The 22,974-nt window shown below is 50.3% G+C and overlaps 6 protein-coding genes across 6 annotated transcripts; 3 read left to right on the top strand and 3 right to left on the bottom strand.

Moving 5' to 3' along the window:
- Positions 1-2,495: 2,495 nt before the first annotated feature.
- Positions 2,496-3,557, top strand: GUITHDRAFT_102636 (hypothetical protein; the record flags this gene model as incomplete). The annotated part of the gene is made up of 6 exons (XM_005838289.1): positions 2,496-2,614; positions 2,719-2,895; positions 2,973-3,135; positions 3,180-3,323; positions 3,430-3,458; positions 3,506-3,557. 6 exons carry the CDS (start codon positions 2,496-2,498, stop codon positions 3,555-3,557), a joined length of 684 nt encoding a protein of 227 aa, XP_005838346.1.
- Positions 3,558-3,598: 41 nt separating this feature from the next.
- GUITHDRAFT_102635 (hypothetical protein) lies at positions 3,599-6,085 on the bottom strand (the record flags this gene model as incomplete). Its single annotated transcript, XM_005838288.1, has 20 exons — positions 3,599-3,645; positions 3,733-3,773; positions 3,831-3,919; positions 3,978-4,088; positions 4,131-4,182; positions 4,227-4,299; positions 4,351-4,426; positions 4,469-4,495; positions 4,580-4,643; positions 4,685-4,765; positions 4,839-4,867; positions 4,911-4,983; positions 5,205-5,262; positions 5,307-5,373; positions 5,419-5,454; positions 5,600-5,644; positions 5,688-5,742; positions 5,789-5,835; positions 5,879-5,971; positions 6,014-6,085. The coding sequence occupies 20 exons, from the start codon at positions 6,083-6,085 to the stop codon at positions 3,599-3,601; spliced, it is 1,236 nt and encodes a 411-aa protein (XP_005838345.1).
- Positions 6,086-7,294: 1,209 nt separating this feature from the next.
- On the bottom strand, positions 7,295-9,645 carry GUITHDRAFT_150880 (hypothetical protein). Its single transcript, XM_005838287.1, has 3 exons — positions 9,229-9,645; positions 9,036-9,178; positions 7,295-8,985 (listed from the first exon to the last, which is right to left on the bottom strand). Exons 1-3 carry the CDS (start codon positions 9,332-9,334, stop codon positions 8,086-8,088), a joined length of 1,149 nt encoding a protein of 382 aa, XP_005838344.1. The 5' UTR covers positions 9,335-9,645; the 3' UTR covers positions 7,295-8,085.
- Positions 9,646-14,072: 4,427 nt separating this feature from the next.
- Positions 14,073-14,731, bottom strand: GUITHDRAFT_150879 (hypothetical protein; the record flags this gene model as incomplete). The annotated part of the gene is made up of 1 exon (XM_005838286.1): positions 14,073-14,731. A coding segment is annotated over exon 1 (404 nt), but the record flags the coding sequence as incomplete, so codon positions are not given.
- Positions 14,732-17,677: 2,946 nt separating this feature from the next.
- Positions 17,678-19,025, top strand: GUITHDRAFT_150878 (hypothetical protein). The gene is made up of 5 exons (XM_005838285.1): positions 17,678-17,802; positions 18,236-18,407; positions 18,609-18,669; positions 18,750-18,797; positions 18,909-19,025. The coding sequence occupies exons 2-5, from the start codon at positions 18,237-18,239 to the stop codon at positions 18,950-18,952; spliced, it is 324 nt and encodes a 107-aa protein (XP_005838342.1). The 5' UTR covers positions 17,678-17,802; position 18,236; the 3' UTR covers positions 18,953-19,025.
- An 853-nt stretch (positions 19,026-19,878) lies between these two features.
- Positions 19,879-21,521, top strand: GUITHDRAFT_150875 (hypothetical protein). Its single transcript, XM_005838284.1, is given in 3 exon segments — positions 19,879-20,135; positions 20,155-20,697; positions 21,065-21,521. The coding sequence occupies 3 exon segments, from the start codon at positions 19,947-19,949 to the stop codon at positions 21,236-21,238; spliced, it is 906 nt and encodes a 301-aa protein (XP_005838341.1). The 5' UTR covers positions 19,879-19,946; the 3' UTR covers positions 21,239-21,521.
- The last annotated feature ends 1,453 nt before the right edge of the window (positions 21,522-22,974 follow it).

The following is a 22,974-nucleotide window of genomic DNA, read 5'->3' as shown; positions in this document are numbered from 1 at the left end:
ATACCTTTTTGAAGGGAGGAACTTTCTGGAGGACATCGTATGTCGTCATAAAACCTGCTTGATTTGATCCCACCCCTTATTGCGATGACCCTGACATATAGGATGATTACCCCTCTTTTACTGTACCCTACCCATGATTTACTCACCTTTTCGCAGTCATAAAGGTAGTCAATATCCTCACCCTGGTTGGCATTTCAAGTTTAGTACCCCCGTGTTGATAACCCCCACCCCCATACATCCCGGCCACCGTTACCTATCTTTATTATGAGATATTATTTTAATAAACATATTCTGTAAAATGACACCCCACCCCCCCCGATTCATATCATTTGCATCACCCTGTTTCATTTGGAAATACACCCGTCAGCGAATAAGTATTTATAATTTTCTTAAAATAGAATCATTTTGTACGAATTATATATTAATACTCATTTTAAAGTTGGATCCATGAATTAGGCTGCATTTCTGGTTCTTGCAGCTTTGGTGGATGTCTGCACATACATGGCTGGTGGCCTCTGGTCCCTCCCTCCCCAAACGTTCGATCCATACGCGATGCAGAGAGGGGATTTGCAAGCTGCAATAAAAAAGATGTTAGGTGAAAAAAATAGCCGCAAACGGAAATGTTAGGTGGGAAAACAGGATTTGCTGTGTACAGCGCATTCCTTTAATATCGACTATGTCCATCGAAGCCTGAGTCTCGGAGACAGGTTGCGTGTATGAGCCGCGATTTCACAGGAATAGAGGAAAGAGCCTGAAAACAATGACAGAGGGGGAATGATCAAACTTTTTGTGTTGGCAATCTTTGAGGTGATGAACGTAAGCACATCGATAGTTTGAGGTACAATTCTTGGTTTGGAGTGCCAGAGGTGACAATTAACCAACCCCGTCTATTTGAACATCGATAATGTGCACCTGTGATGCGTGTGTGTGTGTGCTTGTGTGTGTGTTTGTATGTGTGTCTGATTCTCACTGTGGCTCTCGCTCGGACGCTCAGTCCCTCAGGCAACTTGAAACTTCCGGGCTCAGTGACAGTGACAGTGGCTGAGTGAGTCTACAGACAGTGGTGTTTCAAGTTGTGCGTGACTGTGTTGAGGCTACTGATCGGAGCTAGTCTCACCTCAGGCTACGTTACGAGTCAAGCAGTTGATGTGGCTCCGAGGCTCGGTGCACAGATGCAGGAAGGTACTCACGGAGAGGACAGCAACAGCTGTCATAGGGACGACGTAGGAAAACCATGAAGACTCAGACAGCAGAAGCCTAGGACCCATGGGAGACAGCAGGTGATAGCGAGTCAGTCCTTATCAGATGCCGCAGGGTCAGTAACGGCTAGGGGGATTCGGAGGTCCCACCCCTGGATCCATGGACACAAGAGGACAAGGGGCCCAGTCTGATCAGTGAAGGCAGTACTACCAGAAATATTCTACTGGAGGCCAGTAGAATATTTCCCTAGTTCCATACTAGCTTGAAGGTCTTCTCCAGTAGAATGTCTTCTCCAGTAGAATAGAATAGAGAAGACCGTGCCCTTCAAGCTAGTATGGAACTAGAGACTCGGGTGAAGGAGCCTTGTGTTTCCGAAGTTCTCTGGGAGACTAGAATGCAGGAGCACAAGTTTGTTAGACTTGTACTGTGCCAAAGTAATGCAGACATCACATCGACCTTAGTTGTAACAAGACACTGTGACAGTTTTTGCTCAAGACCGAGTTTAATGCACATAAAACCAGAAGGACCTTAGCAAGACGGCTAGGAAGGGGGTTTACAGGAGAAGTTTTGTTAACTTGACAGTGAACTCGGCGCTATCCGGCCGGGCGACTGGCCGCCATTTGCCCGCGGCCAGTGATCCATGATGATCATGAAAATAAACAAGCTTGAACACCTGTACAAACCTCACTGATTATCACCTCTGTTAGTTCCCTGTTCCCAGTGATAAGTACGGGCCCGCTGCACAGAGCGGCGGCCGGCCCGGCCCAAACTTCATGCGGCAGTGACTTGGCAAGTTTCCGGGCCAACACCGTCACAAACGCAACGCTTGAGATTGTTGTGGGATAATTTATCGATAAAGCGTTTTTTTATTGGCACTTTGTATAACCGTTTAGTAACCGTGCTGCTTTGAACCCGTTTTTCCTGTTCTTTTTCAGTTGGTGGCAAATGAAATCAGGCAGGCAGGCAGGCAGTCACTCTTAGTCAGACAGACAGACAGACAGACAGACAGACAGGCAGGCAGGCAGGCAGGCAGGCAGGCAGGCAGGCAGGCAGGCAGGCAGGCAGGCAGGCAGGCAGGCAGGCAGGCAGGCAGGCAGGCAGGCAGGCAGGCAGGCAGGCAGGCAGGCAGGCAGGCAGGCAGGCAGGCAGGCAGGCATTGGAGAGGGTCTGCATACAACTACTTCCTCATCTTCAGTCCTTTCCTTGGTACATCTGTGCCGCATTTACCTACACTTGCCAAGTTACAAGCGCAGGGAGAGCTTGAGGAAGGAGAAGAGTAATTTGTTTTGTTACAGATGGACTTTAACCTGGGACAAAAGAAGAATTGCCTGATAGGCAACTGGTCGGAGGAAAAAGCGCTTCATGATTATACTGGTCATTTCCGAATGCCTGCAGATGGTCCGAAGGGAAGGAGGTGAGAAAAGAGGAGGCAGAGAAGCAGGAGAGGAGGAGATGATGGTCAAACCACGAGAGCGAGGGAGGTGCGGAGAGTCAGTCACAATGCTGATGGGATGGCAGTACCTTCAAACGATGCATAGAGCACTCGCAGCGGGCAGACAACAGCGACTTGAAGACATCGAGCAAGCTAGACTTCAGCGACCCCCGCGCGGAGCATGTGAAACTCAACTATCAGCCAGACTCGACGGTAGGAGCACGAGAAAAAATGCTGCTACAGAGACTGAAGACCGTAGCAAGGTTGGATACCAGCACCACTACCCTCAACATTACCCTTCCTGTTACCACCCCTCCTGCATCACTGACCCAGCGTGCAGTGAGAAACCTCCTCCACTTCCCCCTTCCCGGGATTTTGAAACTACCACATCCCTCGACTACCAGTGGCCTCAGGTCGACGAACATTACAACCAAACCCGCGGACAGAGGAGGATGCGAACGCTAGACAACGCGCCGACGAGAGGAAGGGACCGGACGTTTCTGGTGAGTGCCGACGGGGACATGAGGCAAGTGACGATGGGTTGCAGCTCGAGCATCAGATCGCGTCGCCTCATGTCTGTCTGGAGGAGGAGGAGCGAGGAGAAGACCTCGCTCCCTTGGTCGAGCAGGACGTTCCTATCACTATCTACTCTGCCAAGCCGCAACTCTTCCCGATGTCGAACCCCTCTCAGGTGGAGCTTATCACCTGCACTTCCTCTGCGTGTCCTTCTCCTCGTCCTCTACCCATTCCCTCCTTCCATTTCCCCTGACCCACCTTGCTTCTAACTCTGGGTGCAGGGAGCGAATCCATTTGGCAAGGATAGCGGGTACCTCTCCTCCTCTTCCTCCTCGTAGTTCCCTCACAATGGAGCAGATTCACCATGCCCACCCAGTACTTTACCCGTGCCATTACGCATGACCTGTAGGCAGGACTCGCGAACTGAGGAGCTTCATTGGGCACACGATCTTAGTACAGGATAGGACTGTCGAGGACACCAAAGCCAGCAGCGACACCTGTGAAGAAGAAAGCAGAGTCACTGCGGGGCAGTGAGGAGCAAGTGTCGGGAAGGCAAGAGAGGTCGGGAAGGCAAGAGAGGTCACCAGTTTCCTTAGAAGTCGCCTGCTTAGATCGTAGGAGATGTCTGAAAAATTGTCATGATTCAGCAGTCCGTCTCAGTCTCTCCCTCTTCCTTCCTCACCCCACGCATTCCGAGAACATCACTCTCTCCCCATTTGCTAGGAACACGCCATAGGTACCCAGCTCTGTCGTCGCCTCCGTCTCTATCGCCTGCAAGGCCGTGAGTGATAGTCAACGAGTGGAGGGGTGTATGCAGTACAAGACTGACCTGAAAATTTCTGAGGAAGACGGAGGGGATGGAGGGAGCTTGGATGATGTCCATGAGGATATAGGCTTGCAGTGTCTCATTGTTTCCTTCCAGAAGTTTCTTCTTCATCTCCTGCTCCATTCTTCACAGCCAGCATCTCAACCTGCTCCTAACCTCCTCGTAGAAGTTGTTCCCTCCTCCTTCACGCTGAGGCTTCAGCACGTATCTTGCTCCTACTTCAGTCTCATCCTCTCATGGGTCGTGCCTCACCTGCTCGGATTTGCAATCGCATCCTCCTTCGCTCTGTCGGCCTCGACGCTGCCATCGCCAAGCGCATAGAGCCCTGAAGTAAGAGCCATGAACAAAGCGACTCCTTCATCGACATCACTCAGACCTGCAAAACACGAGCGAATCCGCTTCGCACTGTCCTCATCGACGAATTTTTCGACCATGCCTGGGCAGGCGAGGACCTAAGGGACAGTCAGAGAGCAGAGAATGAGGCGAGTTTTTACCTGCTGAATCTTCTTCGCTCCAACACACTGAGAGGTCTTCGGATCAGCGAAAGAAGCACGAGAAGAGAGAAAAATGAAGGAAGAGGGCAGAAAGCATTGGAAAAGAGCTACCTGGTATGCAGCAGTAGGGCACTTGATGGCGGCACTCCGCTCCAAGAGGAGGCGAGCGTCCCACCTGAAGAAATGAGGAGGGGGACAAGACCAAGAGTAACGCACTCTGCTTGTGTCGGAAAGTCGTTGGGAGAGTAGCCAGCACGGAAATAGACGACGGAGATTTCCATCCCCTTCATCGTCAACCTACCCATCCCTCAAACCCTCTCCTCTCCATCCCCCTAAACTCTCAAGCGTCACCACCTCCGTCTCCTCCTACCTCTTACTCGACGCATCGAGGGCTGCATGCTGCCGAGCTCGTCAGTCTCCCTCAACCATCAACAGCACCGACCTCGAGAACCTCGGCTAGAGTCGCACGCAGCACAGGAATCCTGTGATGCTCCCACAGATAGAACTCGACGTGCCTGCATGGAAGGTGACGATGAAAAAATGGAGAACGTAGACTGAATATTGCAGAAGAATTGGCTGTAAGGAAGAAGAGGGAAGGCGAATTTCGCAAAACTGACTGACCTTTGGTCAAAGACGTTTTGTTCGTTCGGTTGGACCACAAACAAGATGCCCACGTGCCTTGCAGCTTCCTCATGACCTTGGCGTTCTCCCTCCTCCTCTCGTCATTCCTCCTTACCTTTGATTCGCATCTGGCCTCTCCTGCTCTTTATACGCTTTGTCTGCCAGCGCCATTCCTGTACAACTTTTTCACTCCTTCTCAACATTCTGCTCATCTCACCTCTGCAAATTCCTGAGACTGGCAGATTTTCGGGCAAATTTTCGCTCTGGAGCTTCGCAGCCGGCACCTGGGACTCAGGTTGACTGCCTATTAGCCGTTTCCAATCTCTCACCCTCTCCACCAGAAACTTGTGGAGCGCAGAGACCCGCTGGTGTTCACATCCAATCATTACGTCGTGGCAGCAAAATAGAAGTAGACGAGAAAGAAGACAAGAAAGAATGACCAAGCAGGAGAGTCAATGAGGATTGTTCGCAAGTAAAGGCAAGGACAGAAACAGCATGAAGATATAGAACCTCGGACAAGGCCGCGAAGCTCGAGGCGACTGTGTTGATTTCAACCTTCAGAATTATCAAAATGTGAGTATCGGTACATCATCATCACTTGTTTCGGCTCGAGAGCACTTCCATCATTGGCATCGTGCAGCATGTAGTCTGACCTGATCTCAAGCTCAGTAAAGAGGCCAAGGGCAAGGGTGAAGTCACCTGTGAATACCCAGCGAGATCGGCTGCCTCACACCTTCATCTGCCACCTACAACACTCATCAGATGAGAATACCCGCAAGTGACACTGACGGTGTTAAAGATCTGCAGATAGTTTCGCTGGAACTCGTCGCTTCTTGCAACAGAAGAAAGATGCTCATTTAAAAACCCACGGTTCATTGACACCTGGGTTCATCAGCAACTTCATCATCATCGCCCTGCACTAACCTTGTGCACCAGGTTGTTGAAGTCTCGCATGATGTCCTTGACCAAGTGGTACGTCTGCCGCGGGAACGGCATTGGCAGCAGACTCACTGGTGCTAATTCAAGTCCTGTTGGCCGAAGAACCTGACCAAACTTCAATGCATGGACGAGCGCGAGCTGCAGATATGACTTGCAGGCCATGAGCAGCAGACCAGGCGATCGCCAGCTCCTTGATTGACTGGAGAGTTTCTCTGGGAGCCTTTAATTCAAAACTGCAGAAGCAGGGCAGGCAAGGGACGCAAGAAGGGCAGGGTGGGCACAATGGAGGGCACCTGTCGATGCTTGGGCGTGATGGTTGGGCATCGCTCATGCTGCCATCTGATAAGGCCGTCTCGGAGTCAAAAGAGAAAAACCTGAACTGCGTGGTTGGCTGGATGAATGTAAGTGCTAGCACGAGAAGAACTAGCAGTCCATGGGTCAAAATGACAAAAAGAAACGGGAACAGAACCTTTGAACAGCCTACAATGTCCTCTGAGGCTGAAAAAAAGAATCGTGTTGAAAAGATCTCGACAGACTGTCACTCGATTTGTCAAAACAGTTTCCGAAAAGAGCACAGGAAAGCATTACGAAAGAAAGGGGAATGAAGTTTACGAAGACGTGGTACACCAACAGTGTTGGCCCTAGCATTATATTTCGATCGAGAATACAAAAGAAGAAATGAATGGGCATGTATGCTGCAGAATTTGCGCAAGGAGTACGGAATGCACGCGACCGAGCGAGAGTGAGAGCGAGAGGGCGGGGCAAGGGCGAAAGGGGAGAGGGAGGAAGGGAAGGCGACAAGGAAGGGGAGAGGGGAGGAAGGGAAGGCGACGAGGAAGGGGAGAGGGGAGGAAGGGAAGGCGACAAGGAAGGGGAGAGGGGAGGAAGGGAAGGCGACGAGGAAGGGGAAAGGGGAGGAAGGGAAGGCGACAAGGAAGGGGAGAGGGGAGAAAGGGAAGGCGACAAGGAAGGGGAGAGGGGAGGAAGGGAAGGCGACAAGGAAGGGGAGAAGGGAGGAAGGGAAGGCGACAAGGAAGGGGAGAAGGGAGGAAGGAAGGCGACAAGGAGGTGGGGGAAAGCACAGGTGGTTGTGGGGAGGAGGCTGCGGACATGAGGACTACGAGGAAATCTTATTGCGAACGTTATAAACTTGTTGCAATTCCTTCAAACCGTTGTATTCCAACCTTGGTTGCGGTCTCTTGAAGGTTGGTGGTAGCGGTTTCGAAACGTTACAATCAGTTACCGACAGTTTTCTCACCCTGAAAAGCCAAAGCGAGGAGACATGCAGCAGTTATGGGCGGCGAACAAACCGCCGATGGCGCTGAAGGAGGCATTGAACGATGTACGACCAAGTTCTTTTTTTTTTGTTTCATCTTCTTCTGCTTGCTTATCTTTGTGCTTTCTGCCTCTTTGTCTGAAACAATTGATGTTTGATCATTGAATTCTTGCAATTTCAATCGCTTTGGCATGTCGTTCTGTGAGCTACTACTTTATAAGTTGTATCGATATATCTGGATTCTGCTACACTGCGATAGTTGCTTCTGATAATTGAATGAAGAATGGCTAATCAGGACGATGATTGTTTTTGAAACGTCTCAATAGTGGCTTGCAATTTCTTCGTTTGAGATTCAAGAAATTCCTACTTTCCTGTATTGATGATATGCAGTTTTGTTTGATGAATGGGATGCATTCACTTATAATTGTTATTCGTAGTGTGAATCGTTTCCATTGACCTTTCCATTGACACGGAGTTACAGGCTAGAAGACACGTTCCAAGATCAGTCAGCTTTCATGGCACTGAACTCGTGGTGGTAAGTGCTTATTCTTTTAACATCTAATTCCTAACATGCCTCAAGCGTGGAAACAGAAATCGCCCGCAGAACTGGCTAGCACAGGATCACCAAAACTTGCTCATTTGATGAGGTGCGGGTGGGATGGCATTATGACAACCCGTGAGTGATATATATAAAATTACTCGCATGGAAGATTTCAAATAAGTTTACATGGTTGCAGTACAAAAATGCCATGACAATTAATTCAAAGAAAATTATTAAGGTTTAGGTCGATTTGATCGCAGACTCAAGCAGGACTTGCTTCAAAGGAGGCAGAATTGGTCCCTGAGATCGTCCTAAGTTGCTTAACATACGATGACCCTCTGTGTCCAGTTTAGACGACTGTGAAGACTCGACTTGATGATTCCACAATTGATTAAGCCCCATGGGAGGTGACATGGAAAACCCGTGTTTGTCCAAGGCCAGCGTGTCATTAACAAACGAATTCGGAATCCCCATGGTCGATGGGAAAACTCCGTTCAGCGGCCCCGCGTTTCCCGATGACACATGAGTTTGTGAGACTCTTGAAGCTGCAACCTGAAGGAATAATGTGTTGAGGATATCTGCACTCGAAAGCTTGTGATTTGTCAAATGCTCGGCAGCTGCGTTCATTGAACTCTGATTCAAAATCTCCTGTACACTTGTTGCATGTGTCAATAATCCCGGGAATTGGGGAATTTCACTGGAAGCTCCACACGATGTTTTCTTGTTTGAGCTTACATCAGATTCCTGTACACGTTGCACGTTCACAACTGTGCTTCTCATTGAAAATGCGTCGCTATTGTCGTCTTCATCTTCTTCGCACAAATCTTTGTCTCGCGCATCTTCAATCTTTTGTTTGACACATCGCATTTCATCTTCAAGCTTCAATTTCCGCGACTCGCCCAGCTTCCCACTTGCTCTATCGCCTCCCCTTCCCGCTGGTCCGGGTCGCCATTTGGAGAACTCCCGCAAAACCAAGACACAGTTTGCTACTTGATGCGGTTGCATCATACAAAACATTTGTTGGAGGACCACGAGGTCTTGCGAGTCGTCAGGATTCCTCCATCTAGCTCTCAAAAAATGCCTCGCAAGTTTGTGGGCGGCAACGCTTCCCAATTCGCCGGGATTTCCATTTCGTGAAGGCTGAAATCAAACAATCAAAAAACGCACCACAAGCATTTGAATAAATAAACCTTTCTCATTCCTTCATTAAACGTGTTGCCAACAATTTTGTTGAGTCCCGCACGCGAAATACCATCCACTCCCGTTCCTCCATCCCTCACACTAGCATGTTGTGGTAACATTCTACTAAAACCGTGAAATGGCGAGTATGACCCTGAACAACATATAGTAACTAAACATGGATATTCAAAATAGGTTTCGTACCATTCTTAGGCAAAATATGGTCATCAGAATCGCTCTCGGCAATGAAGACGTTGACGAAAGCATTTGCTGCTTGAACCGCACTCGAACAGGGAGGGCGCCTGGGCATGATCCAAACGAACCTTTATACAGCAACGAACTGGGGGACACCTTGCTAGCAAGTTTGCAGTTGCCAATATTGATTCGGGATCCTTCTCAGTAGACTTCAGCAACAGCTCGAAGATAACTCCAACCCCTTTGATCTTGTAACGTTTCCTTGGTTTCCTGTATCTGTGAACAAGCACAAATGTTGTTCTTTAAATTTTTGCAGATTATCCACAACTCATGCAATAATTTTCATTAAGCTTGTCACTTGCTCCAGCTCTCCTTGTGATCTCGATCTCAGTCTTCTGCGGCTGTTTGCTTGCTCGTTATGTTCACTTGGTTCAGCCTTCCTACTCCTGCGCGCCTCTACCCTACACCCTTCAGACTACCCCACCCATGTGTTGTCAAGTCCTACCCCACCCCATAAAACTAACCGATTCCATATACCTTGACCAAAATTTTAGGAACACCGGTACTTCCATTTCTATCGGAGCCCCCAAGCAATCAAATTGCACCCCGACACCCCCTCGACCCCACCCTGAAGCTCTGCGGCCATCAAATCCCATAGAAACAAGATGGGGCGGCCAGGATACCCTACCCCAAAGCTGGATCACCCCACCATATTCGGATTGGGTTCATGAACCCGCCCTCAACCTCTTCACTGTTATTGTACCCCAGTTTTCCTGTATATTATCTTATTCATGAAAGGGGGTTCCCCAGTACCCGTGGTACAATCACAACCCAAAGAAACTGTAGGGTACTACCCCAACCCCCTAAGATACACAGGACGAATCTTATTACCCCTTGTGAATAACCCTACTACTCTCGAACAACACCTTATGCTGGTACCTTGTAGTGGTCGTACTTGGGACCCACCAGATTTCCTGAAGATCAATGGAAAATCCATGGTGGGGTAGTCCGTAAATGGAATTCAGTCCCAACTCTTAAAAAGTAGTTTTTAGTCGGGGTAGGGTGCTCTGATGGTATTTCTGTTCAGAGAAGCAGGGGTGAGGATTGAGACTTTGTAACTAAGATGGGTAGGGTCCATTCTCGAGATAGGTTAGAGTTGCAAAAGGTGGTTAGCAAAGGGGTTCAATATACAATTGAAGATTGGTCATTCACGGGTACTAATTCTGAAACGAGGTTCCTCAATGGGGTGGGGGTTTATTGGTTGGGGTGCACAATCCCGTAGGTAGATTGTACTCAAGGGTAGGGTGGCCTTCAACCAAGGGTATTAAAAATTGAAGGAACTTTGCTGTCACGTGAGGGGGTGGGGGTGTAGTTCTCGAAAACGAGTCTTTTTGTTGACCAACAGGAGAGTACCCTACCTCTCCCATTTGGGCGACCCTAATAATAATAATAATGCAAAGGTTGTGGAACAGATCCGGAAGTACCCTCCCTCATGATGGTACCCACCCTACTTCCATTGGCTTTTCTTTCTGTCGCAGCCCGGAGCTCACCTGCACCGATTCTATCCTCAAAGAAGTCACTACCCCACCTACCCTGAGTCTAGACTCGGGTCCTGCTGCCAACACCCCTACTGTTCAAACCGTATCTATGCCCCTTACTTTTTATATGAGTTTTTACCCTAGCCTCAATTTTGAAAGCATAAAATGGCAGTAAACGTTTTTGCATCGCAGCCGCAGAAGCAATAAACAATATTGATCGTCTTTCTGTTTCTATTGAAACATTAAATTTCTCGCTTTGTTTCCTGGGTCCGGGGGACGTACGGGGGCTGCACGTTCGGGACATGAAAAGACTTTATTTCAATCGAGTACCTACCCTATGACCTGAGTAAATAATTCTAGCAGCAGTGGGTCTTTAAAACCATTTTACAGGCGCCTTGTCCTGTCGTTTTAGGGGCGTAGAAGACCACCCCATCAACGTCGGCATCATGTACGGGTGCCGTTGTATCTATCGGGGGCCCACGGGCCACACTGTTCCGGACTTCCCCTGCGACTCAAACTCAAGGCTTGAAATCATCAGTGAACAATATCATTTTAAAAATGTACCTGCGCAGTTAAGGGAAGGTATCAGTTAAGTTTGGGGGACAGCAGTCGGCAGGATTGGGTTTGGTTCTCGCTGTCTTTTCTCTTCTCGCCGTGTGGCCTGTGCGACTGAGTGTCAGGGTCAAGCCTCGGAGGCTCGTCTCTCCTGATTTAACGGTCCTCGTACTGATTTTAACTTAACTTTGAGTAAAGAAGGTATCTGTTATATAACGGGCCGTCACGGCACGGGGGTGGAACTGCTATATTCGATCTGACAGACGGGCCCGGCCGTTGAACCCCTAGCCTGTGGGAATTAACCGTTGGTACAGCGTTCCGCCGCGGGGAGCACTATGGCGGGGCCGGGGGGATTTAGCCGGGGGGTAATCTTGAGCAGATTCTGCTCTCTCAATGGAATGATGCCTTGGTTTTCAAGCTGTTGGATTTCCGCCGGAAGTTGCAATCACGGTCATGGCCGCATGCAACCGTTTATCTGTGGAGTCACGGTGAACTTCAAGGAGAGGAGAATAGTCCCGGTCAGAACAAACTAAAGGTCCTCGGACTCCGGAGATGTCTATGGCCTACATAAGATGAATCGACTTCAACGGTACACGTATTGGCAACATTCACAGGAAGAATCGAAACCTTCTTTCTCATCGGCGAATGGAAACAGGCCCTCGGAATGTCGGATGAACACGTTGACACAAGTGAGACTCAGAGTCTTCCAAACACAGTCCTAAATCTTTCAAAAGCACACATAGAATCATGCCTTACCTCGTCACAGTCATGGATTGGTGTCATCAGAGCTTCAGAGCGAAAGATTCGAGGGGCATGAGATTACCGTAAAACTTGATGAATTGTAACCTTGCCAGTAGAAGGTCACATGATTCATGTGTTGGCGATGGACAAGACGATGATCAACTTGGATCACAAATCAACGACTGAACGGGACTCGGGACTACAAGGCAGGCTCGCTTTCCGCCCCGGTTGAGGCAAGGCTCGCTTTCTTGAGGCCCAGGCTCGCTTTCTTGAGGCAGGCTCGCTTTCTTGAGGCAGGCTCGCTTTCCGAAGTTGAGGCAGCGGCTCGCTTTCTTGAGCCTCCCCGAGTCCGGCAGGCTCGCTTTCTTGAGGCATCGGGTTTAGGGTTCAGTTTTAGGGTTTTAGGAGCCGGTAGGGAGAGCGCAAGGGGACGGAGGAAGCTGCGAGCAAGTTCTTGGTATAGTTGAAACAGCTTCTAATATCGGAGATCATGCCAATACACGCAGGGCCGCGAGCGCTCTGGAGGCCACGTCGAGCCTCGGAGCCGCCGATCTCGTCGAGAGGGTGAAGAGCTTCGCGAAGCGGTATCCTTAGGGTTTAGGGTTTAGGGTTTAGGGTTAAGGGCCGGGCCTTGTCAGAGGCAGGCCGGGCCTTGTCAGAGGCAGCCGGGCCTTGTCAGAGGCAGGCCGGGCCTTGTCAGGGTTTAGGGTTTAGGGTTTAGGAACCGGGCCCGTTGACATTAGGAACCGGGCCCGTTGACAGAGGCATGCTGCTCTGTGGCGCGTAGTAGGGAGAGCGCAACTTGGGCACCGGAGGAAGCTGCGAGCAAGAGGTTTGTGCAGTTCAAACAGCTTTCTAAGTATGGTACTACAGTATGATGAGAGCGTTCGCAACCTGCTGTATCGGAGATCATGCCAATACACGCAGGGTGAGCGCTCAGGAGGCCACGTCGAGGAGGCCGACCTCGTCGAGAGAGGTCGAAAGCATGGTTCATGCAACAGATGAAAGAGGCCAAACAGCAGAATGTCGAGACTTACTGGCATCGGCACCGAAGACACCGAGGAGACCTCCTTCATCTCCATGACTCTCCTGGGCATCTCCTCGATGTATGTGCGACAAGAAGACAAATTGAAAATGAAGTTGACGGAGCTGGGACTCATAGTAGACTCAGTCGATAGAGACGACAAGTCCATCATGTGGAAAGCACCTTACAGACCTGAGATAGCACGAGCAGACGCCGTCTCAGTCACCATCTCCTTCCTTCGGAATCGGAAGAAGCCATCGCACTCTGGCAAGGCAGCAGAGAGTACAGCATCGACGGGCGAATTTTCAGAGCAACTGAAGTCAGCATTGCACACGACCGGTCGTTCAAGCTCCGAGCCAAGCGAGGACCTTGGGGCAAGGGAGGGAGCCTTGCCGAGCTATCGCAGCTCCTAGCTCTTGGAGGAATGTCGACGGCGGACATAGCTCGGATCTATCAATTCCAACTGATCTCGCAATGTCTCGCCGCAGCAGAGGTACAACCGCTGGCGGGCATGCTCGTGCAGGGTGCTGGGCAGAGAGGTCGCAAGGGGCCGAGCCCGAAGACGTATGTTGCTGTTGGAGCAAGCACCGGAGCTCAACAGCAGAGAGAGCTCGAGTGGGTACTATCCTGCCCATCGACGGCCAGCGCCGCTGCGAGAGAGCGAGGCGATGGAGGGGGTGCACCTGACTCTCGTCAGCGACGACGCCAAGCTCAGAGAGACGTTTGCAGTCGAGCTCACAGCAGACACCTTCGTGCCGAGAGGAAAGATTGCCAAGCAGAGGAAGGTACTTCGCGACAGGGAGCAGGCTCCAAGCGGCAGTTTCAGGGTGCAGATCAAGTCGAAGTCAAGCATGAGCACAGGCCGCTTCTCGAGGAAGGAGATGGAAGCACTGTGCGGAGGAGGTAACACATCGACCACGCGAGTCAAGCGAGCCATGTTGGAATTAGCAAGAATAATGAACCTGAAGCTTGCCAGCATTGAGGTTCAAGAAGATAAGTGGCTGCAGAGCAAGCGCTGGACTCGCGTGCAAGGAGAGAGCAAGAAGGCAAGGAGGGGCAGCGCGTTCTCGCCACGGGCAACGGCAGCTGCTGAGCTTGAGCAGGAGGCGGAGAGCGACGACATAGAGCGTCGATCTCTTAGCTTCCTGTTCATAGCACTGAGTAAATTCGCAGAGATGCATGTGTTGGCCTGCTCGCTGAAGGTGGACAAGAAGGACCGACTGCGGGTGGAGATGAGGGAAGATGACGAAGAAGAGGAAGACATGGAGGAAGAGCAAGGCGAGGGCGAGGAAGAAGACGGGGCGAGCCCGTACCGAGCTTGAGCTGAGCTCAAGGTAAGGAGAGAAGGTAGGAGGCGACCGAAGGCCAAGGTGAGGAGAGGCAACTCTCCTGACTGAGGCTGAGGAAGCTGAATGGAGGAGGAGTAGGTGGCGACCGAAGGCCAAGGTGAGGGAGGCAACTCTCCTGACTGAGGCTGAGGAAGCCAAGAGAAGACAGCAGAAGTAGAGAGTAGAAAGACGCCTCAGAAGCAGGGTTCGCATTGTAGGCCGTGTACTCCCAGTGCTCGCGCGCCTCTTTAGACTAGGATCAAATTGCAAAAGCCCACAACGAGGCCGAGCAACATTCCAGCATTCTAATAAACTCACATAATAATAATAATAATAGGGTTTAGGGTTTAGGGTTTAGGGTTTAGGGTTTAGGGTTTAGAGGATCCCTTTATCTGAGGCAGGATCCCTTTATCTGAGGCAGGATCCCTTTATCTGAGGCAGGATCCCTTTATCTGAGGCAGGATCCCTTTATCTGAGGCAGGATCCCTTTATCTGAGGCAGGATCCCTTTATCTGAGGCAGGATCCCTTTATCTGAGGCAGGATCCCTTTATCTGATCCCTTTATCTGAGGCATGCAGGATCCCTTTATCTGAGGCATGCAGATCAGCGGGGTCCCTGCGTGGTAGAGCAAGAGTCGCCAGGAACGCAGGAAGCTCGGGAAACCATCGAGAATGCTTCGAAACATGTGGCCAATATCTATTGTGAACCCTGACGAGATCGTGCAGTACCGTACCTCCAGCTACCTCAAGAGGCAGACGGAAGCTGCCACGATGCCGTCATCAGCCGAACTGATGCGGAGACTGGATGAATTCGCAAGGCAGAACCCCAAAAGCAGGACGAGCAAAGCTCTGAAAGCCAAAGAAATATCCTTGGAAGCCTTAGCCGAAGCCATCAGTCAGACATGCAGCTTTGCTGAACCCTCGTCACTGGAGAATCCGAAAGGGCTCAGGCAGTGGGGTGACGATGTCAGGCAGTGGTACCTGTCAGAGTTCCAAGCTGACAGACAAAGGCAGATGGAGGCCAGATCATATGATGACCAGGGCACAAGTGTGCAGACGATTACCATGAAGGTACTTGGGATCCCTGCATACTTTTCCAGACAGGTGGAAAACTTATGCCTCAAGCTTGAAGAGCAAGGCTTGATCGTCGATCAGACGCAAGACAGCAGGAGCCTGATCTTCAAGGCTCCCTTGAAGCCTGACCTTGTGCAGGCAGCGGAGATCCCAGCAGTGATCACATTTGTCCGCAATGAGGCGGCTGAGAAACTCTGGAAAGGAGAAGGTACCTTCAAGGTGGCAGGCAGGAGGATTCTAGCAGTGAACCCAGCAGCCAACCCACCGATCTCGTTCAAGATGCGGCCAAAGAAGGAGAACATGGGCAGAGTTGGAATCCTAGCTGAGGTGGCCCAACTCCTGATGCTCAACGATTCGAGCACAGGTGACATATGTGAGATCTACAGGCAGCTATGCCTGAAGCAGGGATTAGCGATCATTGATCTGATCCCAAACGCGGGAATGACAGTGAACCTCCCCCCCAAGAGGAACCTACCGCCAAAGAAGGTGTTCGCTGCGGTAGGAATAGAAACAGTCAACCAGAACAGAGAGGTCGACTGGATCGCAACGTGCTCGAGCCTTGAAGCAGCGGACATCGTTCTTCAAGCATTCGATCGACATGGAAAGGATCGTGCAGGAGTCACTTTGGGACTGGTCTCAGAGAATGACAAAATACTGAAATGGTTCTCAGTGCAGATGGAAGCAACGGCGCTGCACAAGAATATGAAGAATGCGGTGCGACAAGAGGGCACGGCAATGGCAACGGGAGCAGAGATGCTGTACTCGGTACAAATCTCCTCTCCTGTGCCGTCAGGGAAGTTCTCCCGAAATGAGATTGAAAAAATCTGCGCAAGTGATGAAACGGGCAGAGCAAAAGTCATCCGAAACATTCGGAGGGCTGTCGCTTGCTTTGATCCACAGGTGGAAAAAGATCTCCAACGGATCCACCTCCAATGCGATCCAGAAACAGGGATCTGGGATGGGTCTGGTATCATTCTCCGGCTACGCAGTGAAAGTAGTGCAAGAAAGATGATGGCTGAATTCCCCACACAGCTCCTCTGCTGGCAAGGCACAGTTGAAATCCAAACGACAGCGAGCAGTCTGAACCTCCAAGTGTCGCCTCAGGCAACTCGCGATCAGTCTAACCCTGAGGCCAGGTCACAAACGACGGGGACCAGAGCAGAAGGAACTGTGTGGAAAGAGATCGAGCTCAGTTCCATTATCAATGAAATAAACCTCCCAGATGCGGGAACGGACGTGGTCGTCGTAGAACTTAAGGAAGCAATTGCTGACGTAACTAGGAGCGAGCTGCAACAGCAAGGGCAGCTTCAACTCCATCTTGATGACGCGGTGCAAGAGATGGCTCCGGAGAGCCCAGGAAATGCATCCTTCCCCACGCTACAAGAGTGGGCTGATAAGGGTGCCAACGCGGCAGAGAATGCCGTGAGCAAGCGACTGCGTGAACGAGTCAGGGTGATTGCAGGCAAACATACGTGGAAGGTAGCGAAACGCAAGAACAGCGCTTTCGCACCAAATGAAGAGAAGCCATTGAAAACTGATCTCCTCTTCATTGCTTTGAATAAATTCCTGGAGGCAACGGCGCTCTCCCTCGTAGGAATGCTGGGAGATAGAAACGAATTGAAATTTGTTTTGAGCAGTGAGCTACAGATGAAAGACGCTCGAATGGAAGATGTACCCGAGGCTGGGAGCATGGCGGCAGAATCGGAAGAGATGTCGCTTGACTCCTTCCCAGCAGCGCAAGCCTAATGGAAGCAGGAGGAGGAGGAGGAGTTGAGGGCAGGTGGGACAGTGGGCACCAGGGCGTGGTGGAATCAAGCAGAAAGAGACAAGAAGGTGAGAAAAAGAATGACAAAAAGAATCCAAAAAACAGAAAAATACAAACATTCGACTTGATAGGGGAGATCCCCTGGAGTCTACGGGAAAACAATAGAGAGTACGGAGCAGCGGCGCTGCTCAACTCAGGAGAAGATGGATTTCTCTCTGAGGACGTTATGGAGGCATTAATCGTTGAGGTAAACCGAAATTTAGAACCAGCGGAAGACAGATTTCAAATAGCATGGCTCCAAGGCACGAGGTATGCCAGCGAGCAAACTAGAAACCAATTTGGGCTGCAGAGAGGGACCATTGTTCTCCCGAGAATAGTAGCGGGTTTGAGAGATCAGGAGGGAAGGGCACGGAGAGCAAAACGACTGCTAGCCGGGGCAGCTCAACCATTCTTATTCCCTTGCGTAGAGAACGGCAATCATTGGATCCTAATCGTGGCAGATGTTAACACAAAAAGAATACACATCGTCGACTCGCTTAGCACGGCCCTTGAGAGAGACCTGGGGACAGTCAGAAGCCAAAGGGAGGCACAGTTTCAATTGGGGGGCGCACAGCGAATACTCATGGCGACGATTATCACCGAGGCAATTAGCGATCAACAAGAACACTGTGACGACACGGCATGGAGGGCATGTGTGTCAACTGGGCTTAGCGATCAACAAGAACACTGTGACGACACGGCATGGAGGGCATGTGTGTCAACTGGGCTGCAGACACGAAGGAAAACACAACAACAAGATATCTTCAACACAGGGAGGCAACAAGGCGTCCCCCCCGAAGGAAAACACGCATGAACAAGACATCTGCTGCTGGATGAGCTCTACAGCACGCGCAAGATACAGGTTACAAGGAATGGCAAGCTGCAGAGCTCACCATGGCTCTACAGCACGCGCAAGATACAGGTTACAAGGAATGGCAAGCTGCAGAGCTCACCATGGAACGTATACCTAACCGGATGGAAAGGCGAGAAGACGGCCAAGAACGCGCAGGCGATCTACAGGCGACCCAGGCATCTGAAGATGCACGGCTACAGGAGAGATTGGAAGACGAGCAGGAGCAAGGAGGACAAGGATCAACGAAGCTCATAGCCGCGACGGTCCTGCAACTACAAGACAGGTCAGCACAGGTAGACATCCTGACGTCCTCCCCTCCCCCACCTCCTGCTTCATGCCCCGTCTCTCCACTCCAGCCACCTCCTCCGCCACAAGCAATGCACACAGCGCCAATCTCGAAGAACGACAAGGAGACAAGGGGAGAGGAGGAGCTACCAGGCCCAACAAAGATGCAAGATGGGAACTCGTCTCACCTTCAATGGGCAACGGGGGCGGAGGAGCAAATCCTACCAGCAGGCAGCAAACCACCCACGACTACCACCGACAGGTCAGTGCAATCAGCATGGGTGGAAACGCACAGGAAGGACAACGCCCCTGGCAACATCATTTCTCACAATGTCAATGGATGCAGTCAATTTGTGCTGAAACACATCCTAGGATACCTGATTGAAACATATCAACCAACAGTCGTGCTACTTCAAGAAGTTTTGGTCGGGGGAAAACGAAAGGAGGCAGATCTCCGAATGATGATCAAGAAAGAATGGGGATGCTACCGAGTGTTCATGACGAAAGGTGCAGGGGAGGGGAGAAAGGGTAAGAGTGATCTTCGCCTTGTGACGCTAGTACATGCGGACCTTCTCCCTCGTCCCTCCCCCCTGCTCTGCCGCCGCGCTGACATGTTGGAAGAGCAGAATCTCCAAAAAAGAATACAACTTTTACAGATCGGAAAAAAAGAACCGATAGGGATCTGTAACACCCACTTTCCTACTGCAGCGCAAGGGGAGGATCAAGACGAGATGTGGGCAACGCTGAGCCAGATGCTCAAGACGGAGCCAAGTGTCAAGCTCACCATCATAGGAGGCGACTTCAATGCATCTCGACAACATCCAGAGATCCCCATGAGAGTCGGATACGGGAGCAAATCGAGTATGCACCGTGCAGATGAGAGAATGGAACAAGGCTTAAACGAACTTGGACGATCCCAGATGGTCACTTGCGAGAAGATGAGCAGAAGCAGCACGCACTTCACCTTCTCCACATGGTACAAGCAGGGTCATCACCAAGCAAAACTGGATCATGTCTTTGCATTACACCATCCATCTCGCACAGTAAGCTTAATATCGCAGACCGCAGAGGATTGCATCATAGGAGCCGCAGTCGACCACAGAGCACTTGTAGTGAATGTGAGCTCTCTCGATGCTGAGGGTAAGCAAGCCATCCCAAAGATTGAAATCCTCCCGCAAAGGAGGGATCGAGAAGCAACCCCTCGACGAAAGAAAAGGGTGGTCGAGATGGACAAGCTATCGGGAAGACTAGGCGTGGAATGGGCAATAGCACTTGATGAGAAGATAAAAGCGGCACAAGCTCTACATCAAGATTGCGACATTCTCGAATTGATAACAACAGCCCTCCCCATCAAGGAAATTCCGCTACGAGGCTCCAGCGGGAAAAGACATGCATCCAAAATTCAGATGGATCTGAAGCGCAAAATCAAGCAACTTCACAAGGACTTAAGAAACGCTTCAGAAATTCCAGACTTTATTGATCGCGCACACAAGGAGTCGAGCTTACATGCAGAAATAAGAGAGAATATGACCAAATTCAAGGAGATCTGCGCAGCACAAGACCAAGAGATATTCCTGAAAACATGCGAAGAACGAAGAAGACGCTTGGGCACGATAGGGAGTAAAGAGTCTCAAAATGCAATGGGCAAGAAGTCAGACTTTAAGCCCAAAGCCCCAATGCTGAGTCAACTGCCAGAGAAGTGCCACCCAAACAACGTCATGGAGAGATCTCCAGCCAGCGCTGCAACAGCCGGAGACAGCATATCTTCAAGAACTGAACCCGTTAATCGAGACATTCCTCCAGAACAACTCCAAAGAATCAAGCAAAACCTTTTGGAGTGCAAGACATCAAACCATGCTGCACGTCGAGGTTCTCGGGGCGAGGAACCAGGCAACACTGACACAAAAGCTGTTCATAACTCTGGCGCCTGCACACGCAATCGTACCCATCATCCGAGGACTGATCACACAGCCAGGAGGGTGGCGCCTGGAAGGATACAAAAACATCGAGCAATTCCTCCCCATGAGATTGGCAAGAGATCTAGAAGATGAAACCCACACGGCAACCTTCTTTGCAGTCAACGGATGTACCATGAACGGAACCTGTGCAAGAGCTGAATGTCAAACAAAAGGACGACTGATTCCGTTATATGACAAAAGCCAGAAAAACGAAGAAGCATCAATCCTCTTCTTCTGCAAAAGCTGTCAATCACTGACTTCCGTCAAACCACCGGACTTCGAACCCCCAGAGCAAATCAATCAACACCCGACCAGGGATGTAGAGATAGCTTACCCGCTGGAGCCAGGCGAGATCCAAGTATGGATTCAAAAACTGGCCAACCGGAAAGCAGCAGGCATGGATTTGATTTCAAACGAGATTCTGAAAGCTCTGCCTGACAGTGCAAAGGAGGAAATAGGCAAGACAATCAGCCGAGCCTTGATCGGAGACAAGCAAACACTAAAGATGCTCGCGAGAGTTAGGCTCCTCCCAAAAAATGAGATATGTCACATCTTGGAGAATCAAAGACCTATATGCGTCCTCTCCTCGATAACGAGGATCTTCCAGGCAGTCATAGCGCACAGACTGGCAAAAGCTGCTGAAAAACATAAGCTACTCACTAACAACCAGGAAGGTTTCAGACCAGAGGGAGGAACGATCAGGCAGGGTCATCGTCTACTCAACATCATCGAGGAGGCTCAGAGTAATCAACACGACCTCATCCTGCTGTACCTCGACTTTGCAAACTTCTTTAACAATGTGGCAGTCGAATCCATTGCAAAAATCATGGAAGTATATGGCTTTCACCAGTGTGATGTAGACGTCGCAATCAGTTGTAGCCAAGGGATAGCGCTGCAAATTCAGACAGAGAGGTTCGAAACAGCAGCCATCCCACTTCTCAGAGGATTACCCCAAGGCAGCCCCGCAAGTCCGCCAAAAACAAATCTTCTGCTCAGCATCTTGTCCAAACAACTTGATCAACAACAAGACGAGATTGCAACTCAACACCCTAATAATCTGTCATTTGCAGACGACCTTGTCCTGATAGCACATTCAGTGAGAGAGATGAAAACGCTTGTCCAAGTGGTAGAGCGATTCTGTCGATGGAGTGGATTAGAACTGAACACGAAGAAATCTGAAATCACCAGCTTTGATTATCGGCTAAGAAGGGAGATCCCAGGAACACAGACCATCAAGTTCTTCGACAAGGAGTTTGTGAACCTACCACCGACAAAATGGTTCAAATATCTAGGGATCCGGATCAGCTTGTGGAGACCAGGAGGAAGAGGCAACAAGGCGCACACCTGCCCCTTCACGTGGGGAGAGAAAGAACACATCTTGGAGAAGACAAAAGAACTGACAAAGCTGATTGAATCATCTGCTTACTCGGCAGCCCAAAAATATTACCTGGTGAAGGTAGGCATCGTCAATATCTTTAGATACTCGGCGGTACTGGTGAGCTGGTCTTGGTCAGACTTACAAACCTTAGATACCCTCTGGACCAGAGCATTCAAAAGAGCTATGGGATTGAGCAAGAGTACAAGCAACGCTATCTTTCACCTACCTTGGGACAAAGGAGGCCTCCAACTCCCCCATCCAGCACCCATCTTGGGAAGGGCGGCGATTCGGTATCTAGAGAAAGAAACGAATAAGAAATGCAGGGTGGATGATGATATCAAAAGCAGTCTGATCCACAAACTAACATCATGGTGCAACCAATGGGGGTGTCAAACAATAAACCAGCTACAACGAGAAATCAGATCGGGCAGACTCAAAGAGAACGAAGAGATAAGAGGACCGGAGAGACTCGCAATCTGGATAGCGGAAAAAATGCAGACCACCATCAGTTGGGAAATGATTGAAAGCAAGATGAAACCGGGGACAATAGCCATCTTACATGACCTGGAGGACAAGATGCTCTCAGAAGAAAACTCCCTGCTGTCCGGAGAAAACTCCCTACCTACATCTCCTGCTCGGCAAGGCTGGGAGAGTTTTGCAAAGGCATGGAGACTACTGCCCCAAGTAGGCTTCCACTCCATGACAAGTGTCTTACCCGTCCCAGATACCGAGGGCATCTCCCTGCACCTGCCCATCCGACTCTGGCCATTCCCAAAGCAAAGGGAACAAGCAGAAGAAATCCTTGCACAATATCTGCAAGCGAATGTCATCTGGGCAAAACTCGGACTTGAGCAGGCAGGAACAGGGAAGAGAAGAAGGCCAGCCAGGGAGGAGGGGAAGCCTCTAAACAAGAGAAGGAAAGGAAAAAGGGAGGCTAGCCCACATGAACTTCAGCCACACAAGAAACTAGCCAGACCGGACCAAGGGAGAGAGGAAACGAATACGAAGGCTTGTACCCGGGTAATTTTGAGGCGGTGGCTCCAACATGACCCCACCTGTTATGATGAAGGAGGGAATCAGCAAGAAAGATTCTGTTACACTACAAGCAATTACCTTTCAAAGTTCAAGGGAACATAGCCATCTTTGAGCGATCTCAAATTGAAGAAAGCAAGACCGTGGATCCACCAATAGAATGGTTGGAAGCGTCACTGGACTCGG

Source organism: Guillardia theta, assembly GCF_000315625.1.
Source record: "Guillardia theta CCMP2712 unplaced genomic scaffold GUITHscaffold_11, whole genome shotgun sequence".
In the NCBI taxonomy this organism is placed as follows: Eukaryota; class Cryptophyceae; order Pyrenomonadales; family Geminigeraceae; genus Guillardia; species Guillardia theta.
This window is presented reverse-complemented; position numbering and strand designations above follow the sequence as displayed.